At 41.5% G+C, this 12,507-nt stretch overlaps 1 protein-coding gene and 1 long non-coding RNA gene across 2 annotated transcripts; both read left to right on the plus strand.

Moving 5' to 3' along the window:
- The first annotated feature begins 1,176 nt into the window (after window positions 1–1,176).
- Window positions 1,177–5,396, plus strand: LOC308327324 (uncharacterized protein). The gene is made up of 5 exons (XM_080780659.1): window positions 1,177–1,330; window positions 2,554–2,614; window positions 2,714–2,812; window positions 3,736–4,008; window positions 4,241–5,396. Exons 3-5 carry the CDS (start codon window positions 2,743–2,745, stop codon window positions 5,032–5,034), a joined length of 1,137 nt encoding a protein of 378 aa, XP_080636785.1. The 5' UTR covers window positions 1,177–1,330; window positions 2,554–2,614; window positions 2,714–2,742; the 3' UTR covers window positions 5,035–5,396.
- A 2,070-nt stretch (window positions 5,397–7,466) lies between these two features.
- Window positions 7,467–9,020, plus strand: LOC308327339. Its single transcript, XR_013965188.1, has 3 exons — window positions 7,467–7,605; window positions 8,765–8,825; window positions 8,927–9,020. It is a non-coding gene; the product is annotated as an uncharacterized lncRNA (long non-coding RNA).
- The last annotated feature ends 3,487 nt before the right edge of the window (window positions 9,021–12,507 follow it).

Here is a 12,507-nt window from a genome sequence, read left to right on the forward strand (position 1 = left end):
TACAGTAGCCTTCTCAGTTTTGGGTGACCAGATCCAAACTGTTCATTTGAGGTAGAGAAGTATTGCTTATGTGGGATGGGACAGGGTTATAGCAATTTATTACTTGCTAAGTTGCTATTAAATGCCTTGATGTAATATTCGACCATAGGCCTAATATTGCATTACATCAGTAAATAGAATGTGGTAGAAAAAGGCAATAGCTATAAGTTAAAAAAAAGGCATGAGTTAAAAAAGCAAAGCAAATACGTTAACTGACCAACCCCCTCCCTCCTCGTCTACCCCCAATGATTCATTATAGTCTAATGGCCCTTGGGATAAAGGAGTTCTTATAAGTCTATCTGTGCTGCATGTCTGGGATAAGAACCTGTTACTGAATTTGCTCTTCTGAGAGTAAAGTGATGTGTGCAGTGGGTGACTAACATCGTCCAGGATGGCTAGTGTGGCTGACTTGGTACTGTAACAGGCTTAAAACACATCTTGGAGGAACAGCTGTTGAACTGTTGTAACACAGGTAGTTGGCTTACAACAGCAAGCCAAATATTAGGTGAGTGGTTCTTAAAGTGTGGTCTGGTGGGACTAAATGATAGTTTGAAACCAAAATGGATCCTTAGGCCTATGGGTCTGTAACTCTGAGAGTGTACACATGGAACCAAATGGAATCTACATTACACTCTCAGATTTAAATTAACATTGATTTTACAATATAAATTGGGGGTCCCAGAGATAGAAATGCCATTAAATGGGGGTGCGTAGACTATATGCATGTTAAACTGGGGGTCCTTGAAATTAAACGGGTTGAGAATCACTGCTGGAGCAGTAAAACATCTTAGTGTCAATGTGGGGGTCCTTGACATAAAAAGGTTTGGGAACCACTGTATTAGGGGACTAACTATTAGGGCACACAATGTGGGACAGGGTCTCAATTTGTGGGACGCCTGCAAAGTCTTGGAAACGAGAGACTGTCCCATGCAAATGAGGGACATCTTGTCACCCATCCATCCCTAACTCTGTTTGCTACTGTCCATCACTGCATAGTGTTACTGGTGAGTTGTAAACACTCTACACTACAGTACCCGAGATCAACAGTGGGGGCCGCAATACACCAACTGGCGTCTCTAGACCATAGAGTAGACTAGACACAGGAAAACATACCCACAATGCAGTTGTGAAAACAACATGGCGCTGTGTTGACCATAGAGTATGGATGTTGACACTTTAAAATACAAAGAAGCAACTAAAACGTGTCGTTTCAAAACAGTGTCGTCGCAATTAAGCAGCAGGAGGACGTTTGCTAGCAGCCCAGCCACTGAAACACGTAGGCCTACAGCAGGTAAAGAACTCATCCAGGTTGTGTTTATCTTTAAGCAAAACAATTAATTAATAGGATTGTTTTGTTGCATTTCGTTGAAACGCTCTGGATCAGATTACTGGTTAAACTGCAAGGATAGATAGCTGTTGTAGGGTGGAATTCATTACCAGGTTGTATAATAGCTAGTTATACTTATATAATACAAGCTAATACAAAATCATGGTAAAAACTGTGTTTATGATGAAATCCTGTTCTGTTCTTTGACTATATAGAAGTGTCTATTTGTACGTCTCTAAATGTTTTGATGAATTGAACATGGTGGAGTGGGTGGACCCTCTTGTAAACAAGTGTAATGCTTAATTGGGTCGTCCACTCACAGTTAACAGTCTTTGTATTGAGTTTGTGCTTGAAATGTACTGTAATTCTGCAAACTGTTAATAAATATTTCAATCAATCAATCAAAAGGTCGAGAGACACTGAACCATGGCTAAGCACTTGGTTTCCTTTGAATGTTCTAGCGCAGCTCAAATCTGTTTTTGAGAGATTAATGAGGAGCAAACGTTTTTCTTGATGTGCTCTTTCACTCCTGTGAAGGTGCTGCACTCGATGTTGTGAGGTCACAATATACATGCAAAATTAACACAAACCAGCTATATTTATATAGAAACAAATCAATGATACTCACACCTGTGGACACAGTCCCTATGTGGGATTAAACTTGGCTATGACACTCAGGACAGAGAATGAAGCCATTAGGCTATCCCTGTGTGGCCACCAGGGGAAGAAGTCATATACACAAACATCAAGAACCCATAGCCTATAACCCGATCCAAGTGTAACCAAGTGTGTGTAGAAAAAGCTCCCTGAGCTATAGAAAGAGTAGCCCACACATGCACTGTCATTTCTATGTAATAACGTAGTTAAAACACACTTTAAAAAATCACACCCGTGTGAACTGAGTGGTGCAACTCCTCTCTCTCTCTCCCCCCTCCCCTCCACTATAGTTCCCCTCTGGAATCTGATCTAAAAACGTACTATTTTTCGGCTCAGGAGTATACGATCTGACCAGCTGGTCTCTTAAATTAGGAGGGCGCTTAAATTCCACAGCTGGGGCTTCTGTAAACAGCACAAAAAATATACAGCCTAGTCAATTATATTATGCCAGGTACATCCAACAACATCCATGTCGGCTCACAAAACTTACATTTTAGCGTTGACTATTGTGTTGTTGTTCCCCTGAACAGGAGAGGAGCCCCAGTCTGCAACAGTGCAGTATGCAGCATGAACTCAATGCTCGGTGAAACGGTAACTTGCCCAGTTAACTCAAATGTTATAATTGAGTGTAAAATGTGTTTCTGTTATTAATTAATCCTAAACTCTGGGATTTTATTCGTTTCATTCCAGACTGTGTGGAGTCCAGACAGCAGGTGCAGATGAACTCTCCAGACCCAGCCAGACCTGTTTCAGTGAAACAGGAGGAAACTGAAGACCAGCCAGACCTTAGTAAGTTCCACTCCCTCTTTTTTTTCAGTAAAACACCATTCAGGTCCTGGCTGGGTATCCAATTCATAATCATGCCATGAAGAATAACAACATTATAAGGATTGGCTATCATTAGCTCACGCTGTTTACCTTTCGCAAGAAGCGTTTACATGTTGGGAGCGATGCGAGACAAAGTCACAAATGACATTTGACTACAGTACTACAATATGACGGTATTCAGAAGTACAGGGGCGATTCCCATCCTTAAATCGGCTGTTTGGTGCCACTGAGATGTTGTGACATCCCAAAACCAGTTCGACGTACCAAAGTGTTTCCTCATTCATTCAGCCCAGCTTCAAGTCATTCTGTCGGCAGTGAAGCGAGTTAAAAGCAGCGGTAGTTTGGAAGAGACACAAGCCAACTTCCGGGAGGTACACAAACACCTGTCATATCTCGTGACCACTCGCTAGAAGACTTTCTTACCTTTCTTTGTAGTTGTTACGTCCCCACCAAAGAGGTCCAGGTGGTTTTTTGTGGAAAAACTCCTTATTGGCTATTTCCCCTACCATAAGCCCTCAATGAATTGCATTTACATTATGAAGAGAGGATATATATACAAATGCATATTCAATGCAATTAATTTAGGGCTTATGGTAGGGGAAATAGCCAATGTGGTTTGCACAAAATAACACCTGGACCTCTTTGGTGGGGACGTAACGACTACAAAGAAAGGTAAGAAAGCCTTCTAGCATGGAATTCTCCTTTAACACAACTTATCGCTAGAAAGAGAAAACCTCCACTTGCCGTGACCAAACTGAACTCATGTTCTGTTGGAGAATGCAGCTACCTTGAGAGTTTGTTTGTTCATTGTTCAGATATGTGTATGCTGATCATATTTTAAGGCCACTCTTTAAAGATCCAATGTGCCTTTTTTCTGCTCCTAGACATCCTGCACATGGTTGTGTGTAAAGAGGAGGTTTCTCCTGAACTGGAGAGGAGCCCCATTCTGCTCCAGGAGGAGCCAGAGCCTCCACACATTAAAGAGGAACACATTAAAGAGGAACCAGGGGAGCCTGATGAGTCAATGTTGACGTTACTATCAGTGAAACATGAAGATAATGAAGACCTCTCTTCACACTCTTCTGAAATTGAAGTTGAACTTGAATCTGACTCTGAAGTCACTGAAGACAGTGATGATTGGGATGAGACCGGAGGAGGTTAGTCATCTTTAAACACAAGGATATGTACGTGTGTAAGTTGCCATGAGGACTAAATTGTAGAATAAAAGATAAAGATGACAAATACAATATCAACATATTAACAGGGAAGGACTCAGAAATTAGGAGCTGGATAAGATGGAGGCTTCTATCCACACTCACTATTTTAAAATGGTTTTCCCTTTCTTCCCATTTCTCTCTTAATCTCTCTCTCTCTCTCTCTCTCTCTCAGGAGTGATGTCCCAGTCTTCCCAGACTCAGGTCTTCTCTTGTTCTGAATGTCTGTATGCTGTCACATCTCGGGTCTTACTCCATAAACACATCAAGAGGAGCCACACCGGAGAAAAGCCTTTTCACTGTAAACATTGTGACAAGACTTTCGGTAAATCAAGTGACCTGACAAGACACCAGCGTATCCACACTGGAGAAAAACCTTACCAGTGTGAATATTGTGACAAGTGTTTCAGTTCGTTGAGTCACCTAAAGGAACACCAGCGTGTTCACACTGGAGAAAAACCTTTTCACTGTAAACATTGTGAAAAGACTTTCGGTAACTCAAGTGACCTGACAAGACACCAGCGTATCCACACTGGAGAAAAACCTTACCAGTGTAAATATTGTGACAAGTGTTTCAGTTCGTTGAGTCACCTAAAGGAACACCAGCGTGTTCACACTGGAGAAAAACCTTTCCAGTGTAAACAGTGTGACAAGTGTTTCACTGCGTCAAGTCAACTGAAGACACACCAACGTGTCCACACTGGAGAAAAACCTTTCCAGTGTAAACAGTGTAACAAGTGTTTCATGGTGTCTAGTCGTCTAAAGGAACATCAGCGTATCCACACTGGAGAAAAACCATTCCAGTGTCATCTGTGTGACAAGAGTTTCAACCACTCAAGTCACCTGAAGAGACACCAGCGTCTCCACACTGGAGAAAGACCCTTCCAATGTAAACATTGTGAAAAAAGTTTCTTTCAGTCAAGTAATCTGAATGTTCATCTGCATGTCCACACAAGAGAAAAACCTTAAAAAACTGTGTGACAACAATTTTACAGGTCTCTGAAAAGAGGATGTGGGGAGTTTTCCAGGCCTGGAAAAGGTTTGGAATTAATCAAATGTTTTGGAAACTGCTTCACTATATTGTTTTTGGCTATTTAATGTATTAATTGGAAACATGTTTTACTCTGCGCAAATTGTGTAACATTATTTAATGTACAGCGTAAACAAAAAGTACACTAGTTTAGAGCCCTGCGAGACTCCACTCAACCAAGTATAGGGTTTAAGACAAGTGGGTAAGTTTAGCACTCATGGTACAGTAGTACTTGTGTCTCACATTATTCTCTTGTTGAAATTAACTTTTTAAGAACAGTTTGTTATGGTTTAATATAGTGTTCTCTTATCCATGCAATTGCTTCATATAAAGAATATTTAATATATAACTTGGCTTTATTCTTACTGTGTCACTGTCTGAATATGCCATAAAGGTTAGAGCATATGGCATATGACTTTCATGCGGAATGTTGTGGGTTCAAACCAAGCCCCCAGAAAGGCTTGCCAATGTTGAAGCTGTGAGACGTAGTGGTGAAAGCTGCACCCTTGACTGCATTCCGTTACTGCCTGCATGCCGACAATTTGCGCGCGTGAACTTTTATTAGCCTACATTATAACGTGACATTTATTATACACACCTGGAAAATATAGCCACTCTACAAGCTCACAACTGGTTGTGGACACGACACTATAGGTCTGACTCTGTTATTACTTTCTGTGCAGGACTTGTCAACTCGCCAGAGCAATGGTAAAGTGTTTATCATTTTAAAATTATATGGAGAGAAAAATCAAAAGTCGGGATTTGGAGATTTACGCGTGACATGCTGACAGACAATGAAAGAAACATGTTCCACTTCCACTCACAATTTAGGTGGCTTTTAAAATGCGGTACTTATTCCTTCATTAACAAATATAATTGGTGTAAATATAAAATAAAATATAATATAGTCTACAATTGAAACCTGCTACTGCAGTGATTTTATCCTGTGTTCAATGCGTTTCTACATTTGTGTGTGGACTCAGATATCGTATGGGCAGGGATTTTTTCTAAAACGGAGGACGAAAATATCCGTTTTGCAAAAGATCCATATGTGTGTGGGCCTTAGTGTAGGCTACAGTAGCCTTCTCAGTTTTGGGTGACCAGATCCAAACTGTTCATTTGAGGTACAGAAGTATTGCTTATGTGGCATGGGACAGGGTTATAGCAACTTATTACTTGCTATTAAATGCCTTGATGTAATATTCGACCATAGGCCTAATATTGCATTACATCAGTAAATAGAATGTGGCAGAAAAAGTCAATAGCTATAAGTTAATTGCATGAGTTAAAAGTACAACACCAAAAAAGCAAAGCAAATACGTTAACTGACCAACCCCCTCCCTCCTCGTCTACCCCCCACAGCCCCCAATGATTCATTATATACGGTAGTCTAATGGCCCTTGAAGGAGTTCTTAAGTCTATCTGTGTCTGGGATAAGAACCTGTTACTGAATTTGCTCTTCTGAGAGTAAAGTGCTGTGTGCAGTCACTGCAGTGGGTGACTAACATCGTCCAGGATGACTAGTGTGGCCGACTTGGTACTGTAACAGGCTTAAAACACATCTTGGAGGAACAGCTGTTGAACTGTTGTAACACAGGTAGTTGGCTTACAACAGCAAGCCAAATATTAGGGGAGTGGTTCTTAAAGTGTGGTCTGGGGACCCCCAGGGGTCCTTGAGGGAGTTCCAGGGGTCCCCACCTAATTGATAGTTTGGAACCAAAATGGATCCTTAGGCCTATGGGTCTAACTCTGAGAGTGTACACATGGAACCAAATGGACTCTACATTACACTCTCAGATTTAAATTAACATTGATTTTAGAATATAAATTGGGGGTCCCAGAGATAGAAATGCCATTAAATGGGGGTGCGTAGACTAATGCATGTCAAACTGCAGGGAGTCCTTGAAATTAAACAGGTTGCGAATCACTGCTGGCAGTGCTGGAGCAGTAAAACATCTTCTCTCCCTGTCATATCTTTTCAAATGGGGGCTCGCGGGATAATTAGTGTCAATGTGGGGGTCCTTGACATAAAAAGGTTTGGGAACCACTGTATTAGGGGACTAACTATTAGGGCACACAATGTGGGACAGGGTCTCAATTTGTGGGACGCCTGAAAAGTCTTGGAAACTAGAGACTGCCCCATGCAAAGGAGGGACATCTTGTCACCCATCCATCCCTAACTCAGTTTGCTACTGTCCATCACTGCATAGTGTTACTGGTGTGTTCTAATTTAAACACTCTACACTACAGTACCCGAGATCAACAGTGGGGGCCGCAATACACCAACTGGCGTCTAGACCATAGAGTAGACTAGAGTAGACACAGGAAAACATACCCACAATGCAGTTGTGAAAACAACATGGCGCTGTGTTGACCATAGAGTATGGATGTTGACACTTTAAAATACAAAGAAGCAACTAAAACGTGTCGTTTCAAAACAGTGTCCTCGTTAAGCAGCAGAAGGACGTTTTCTAGCAGCCCAGCCACTGAAACACGTAGGCCTACAGCAGGTAAAGAACTCATCCAGGTAACAGGTTGTGTTTCTATCTTTGAGCAAAACAATTCATTCATAGGATTGTTTTGGTGCATTTCGTTGAAACGCTCTGGATCAGAGCTATTTGCATCTATGTTTTACTGTCTTTTACAGACAGAGTGAGTGGTTAAACAGCAATGATAGATAGCTGTTGTAGGGTGGAATTCACTCCACAATATATAACTGATCATGACAAACACACACACTGCACAGATGCTTCCATTAATTGACTGTCATCAAGCTCCTTGGAGGTGTGGCTATGTGTAGCATCATATATACCCTTATCTGTGTTGTCTAATTCTATTGTAATTGTTTTGTGATTTATTTGATGCCTTGAAATACATTCGAAGTCTGTTTGGAAATGTGTAATTGTATAGTTAGTCTATCTCATGGGTTGTGTTTTACCTTGTTTGAGTAGATGGTCCAATTACTAATCATTGTGGGTGGGTCTCACCTGGTACTGTATATAAGGGAGGCTGGAAATGTTGAGGGGAGATTTGCTCAGTTGGCTTGAGACAGCAACAAGACAACACCAAGGGAGAGGTGCCAGGGTCTTCAGGGAAGGCATAGCCTGTTTTTTTTCCCAGTGTCTTTAGTTATTGGTTTGTTGTTTTTGTCTTTGTTAGTTATCAAGTGTTTATTTCTTACTTTTGGTTTTTGAAAGTGTATTGTGGCCAGTATTATGTTTGCAGTATTTTGGTTTTGCCTCAGACCCGGGCTGTGACAATCCGTCATATGGGCTGTTCATCAGTTTAGGAGGTAAATAAATACAACAAAAGATGTACATTCTTGGAGCCTTGGCCGCTCGGCCAGTCTTACAGGCTTCTGCGCCAAAGGAAAACTCTCAGCCGTTTCCGTTGTCTCCTATAGCCGATATATGCTTCTTTTGAAATATCTGACCCCCATGAGGAAACCGCAGCACAGACGTTTCCGATGTCTGTGTAGCATGTAGCCGGTGTGCCATGGGACATGACCCTATGGGTAGTCAAAATTATCCAAATGTCAGAAACTTTACGTACCGTTGGGTTGGGTTCTGACTCGCGGGGCTAGATGTGCGTGCAACTCCTGACCACATTGCCCCAGTTGGGGCAATGTGTTGAATATTGCGTTGAATATTGTGTTGTTCCCCTGAACAGGAGAGGAGCCCCAGTCTGCAACAATACAGTCTGCAGCATGAACTCAGTGCTCGGTGAAACGGTAAATAAATTACCCTTTCCTTGTCTGTTATAATCGAGTGTAAAATGTGTTTCTGTTATTAATTAATCCTAAACTCTGGGATTTTATTCGTTTCATTCCAGACTGTGTGGAGTCCAGACAGCAGGTGCAGATGAACTCTCCAGACCCAGCCAGACCTGTTTCAGTGAAACAGGAGGAAACTGAAGACCAGCCAGACCTTAGTACGTTTTGTCTTCCATTTTAACTAAGATTTGTTTATTGTCACATAGAATTACAATATAGTTGAAGGTGCTGCAAGTGGAATGTTTTGGTTTAAAAAGCAGTTTATTTGTATAGCTCATTTCAACAGTAATTAACCCATTCTGGACGGGAACCCCTTTTGGTGTTTTAAGCATTAGGTTATACTTTAGCTATTGAAAAATAGCAGATCTTTCTTACAGAGCCAATGTTATAAACTCAAACCTTTGCTTCTGGTGGTGGGGGGGTGGGGGTGCCACTGAGATGTTGTGACATCCCAAAACCAGTTTGACGAACCAAATTGTTTCCTCATTCATTCAGCCCAGCTTCAAGTCATTCTGTCGGCAGTGAAGTGAGTTAAAAGCAGCAGTAGTTTAGAAGAGACACAAGCCAATTTCCGGGAGGTACACAAACACCTGTCATATCTCGTGACCACTCGCTAGAAGACTTTCTTACCTTTCTTTGTAGTTGTTACGTCCCCACCAAAGAGGTCCAGGTGTTTTTTTGTGCAAAAACTCCTTATTGGCTATTTCCCCTACCATAAGCCCTCAATGAATTGCATTTACTGTACATTATGAAGAGAGGATATATATACAAATGCATATTCAATGCAATTCATTTAGGGCTTATGGTAGGGGAAATGCACAAAATAACACCTGGACCTCTTTGGTGGGGACGTAACGACTACAAATAAAAGGTAAGAAAGCCTTCTAGCATGGAATTATCCTTTAACACAACCTATCGCTAGAAAGAGAAAACCTCCATATACCTTCCTCACAAATTCCCCACAGTGAATCACGATATCCAGGTATTACTTTAACCATATGTTCCACTTCCAATACTGCTTTAGTGCAGCCTATACAGACTGCTTGAGCGAGTCTCCACTTGCCGTGACCAAACTGAACTCATATCGGCTGTTCTGTTGGAGAATGCAGCTACCTTGAGAGTTTGTTTGTTCATTGTAGATATGTGTATGTTGATCATATTTTAAGATCCAATGTGCCTTTTTTCTGCTCCTAGACATCCTGCACATGGTTGTGTGTAAAGAGGAGGAGGAGCCAGAGCCTCCACACATTAAAGAGGAACCAGGGGAGCCTGATGAGTCAATGTTGACATTACTATCAGTGAAACATGAAGATAATGAAGCCCTCTCTTCACACTCTTCTGAAATTGAAGTTGAACTTGAATCTGACTCTGAAGTCACTGAAGACAGTGATGATTGGGATGAGACCGGAGGAGGTTAGTCATCTTTAAACACAAGGATATGTACGTGTGTAAGTTGCCATGAGGACTAAATTGTAGAATAAAGATAAAGATGACAAATAGAATATCAACATATTAACAGGGAAGGACTCAGAAATTAGGAGCTGGATAAGATGGAGGCTTCTATCCACACTCACTATTTTAAAATGGTTTCCCCTTTCTTCCCATTTCTCTCTTAATCTCTCTCAGGAGTGATGTCCCAGTCTTCCCAGACTCAGGTCTTCTCTTGTTCTGAATGTCCGTATGCCGTCACATCTCGGGTCTTACTCCATAAACACATCAAGAGGAGCCACACTGGAGAAAAGCCTTTTCACTGTAAACATTGTGACAAGACTTTCGGTAAATCAAGTGACCTGACAAGACACCAGCGTATCCACACTGGAGAAAAACCTTACCAGTGTAAATATTGTGACAAGTGTTTCAGTTCGTTGAGTCACCTAAAGGAACACCAGCGTGTTCACACTGGAGAAAAACCTTTCCAGTGTAAACAGTGTGACAAGTGTTTCACCTCGTCAAGTCAACTGAAGACACACCAACGTGTCCACACTGGAGAAAGACCTTTCCAGTGTAAACACTGTAACAAGTGTTTCATGGTGTCTAGTCGTCTAAAGGAACATCAGCGTATCCACACTGGAGAAAAACCATTCCAGTGTCAACTGTGTGACAAGAGTTTCAATCACTCAAGTCACCTGAAGACACACCAGCGTGTCCACACTGGAGAAAAACCTTTCCACTGTAAAGATTGTGACAAGTGTTTCATAGTGTCAAGTCACCTGAAGAGACACCAGCGTCTCCACACTGGAGAAAGACCCTTCCAATGTAAACATTGTGAAAAAAGTTTCTTGCAGTCAAGTAATCTGAATGTACATCTGCGTGTCCACAGAAGAGAAAAACCTTGAAAAATAGTGTGACAAGAGATTCACTGAGTCAACTAAGTTCTCTGAAAAGAGGATGTGGGGGTAAACTGTTTTACAGGCCTGGAAAAGGTTTGGAATTAATAATTATTTTTGGAAAATGCTATACTGAGTATTGTTTTTGGCTATTGAATTTGTTCATAAAAACATGTCTTACTCTGTGCAAAATGTATAACACGATACAATGTTGTGCTGCATAGGCTATGTAGGTAGTGGTGTAATGCATAGTCATCAGTAAAAAATACTTTTATTTTCTTTAAAAAGGCGCCTAGGATGCCGGGATACCCCACAGAATGATATATGCACTTATGTCGGAATGTGTTACTGCTCAGGGCTTGACATTAAGGCATGTCAAGACATCCTCTGGCAGGTGATTCTTTTTCTAAGTGTTGGAGTTTGGAAGCACTCGTTTTTATTAAGGGGTCGCGCTGCATGCCTCCTGCATTATGTGCAAATGCGAAACAGATGGCACGCAGGGCCGTTCAGTGACTTACGACGAGCGCTTCCAAAATCCAACACTTGAGAAAATGAGTCACTCGCACAGAATTTCTTGACGGAAAGTAGCTCATAACATGTCTACGGCAGATTGAAAGAGGATAATTCAAGCTAGGCCTAGAGCTGCAATGTTGGTGAGGTTGATCGTTTAATACAACGCGGACTGTCCAGAAATGATATGCCTTGGGTGTAATGGCAAGTGGGACCATCTGGTCATACATTGCCCTCTGGGCCCGGGGAAGTGGGACCATCTGGTCATACATTGCCCTCTGGGCCCGGGGAAGTGGGACCATCTGGTCATACATTTCCCTCTGGGCCCGGGGAAGATACCTGGAACTTGTGTGTACCTGTACGGGTAGTTCGAAGGTGTACTGGCCTTTTTCCAGGTTGGGACAAGGCAGAAACAAGAGACTATACTGTTTATGAATGGCCTGATTACACCTAAAAACTGGACTGGAAAAAGGAAGGCTAGGAAAAATGGTTTGGTTGGAGATTAAGTGAAATGTAAATCTGATGTTGTTTTTTGGTTTGTCTTTTTTCTGTTTGTTTCCTTTATTTGTGTTTTTTTTTGCAGACACTAAAATGCAGTGTAAATGTGGTATGTATGCGTAATTTATTTTTTTATGTCTGAAATGTATGTATGCAACAACAAAATGATTAATAAAATCTTTTGAAAGAAAACAATTCCACATTTCGCCAGTAGGTAGTGGCAGCGTCAACGTTGGACAGCCCCACAAACTGGTCAGCTGACAGAACATAGTTACCCACAATGCATTTGTCATAACATTAAAACA

The sequence above is a fragment of the Protomyctophum bolini genome (assembly GCF_963924005.1).
Source record: "Protomyctophum bolini genome assembly, chromosome: 13".
Taxonomy (NCBI): Eukaryota; Metazoa; Chordata; class Actinopteri; order Myctophiformes; family Myctophidae; genus Protomyctophum; species Protomyctophum bolini.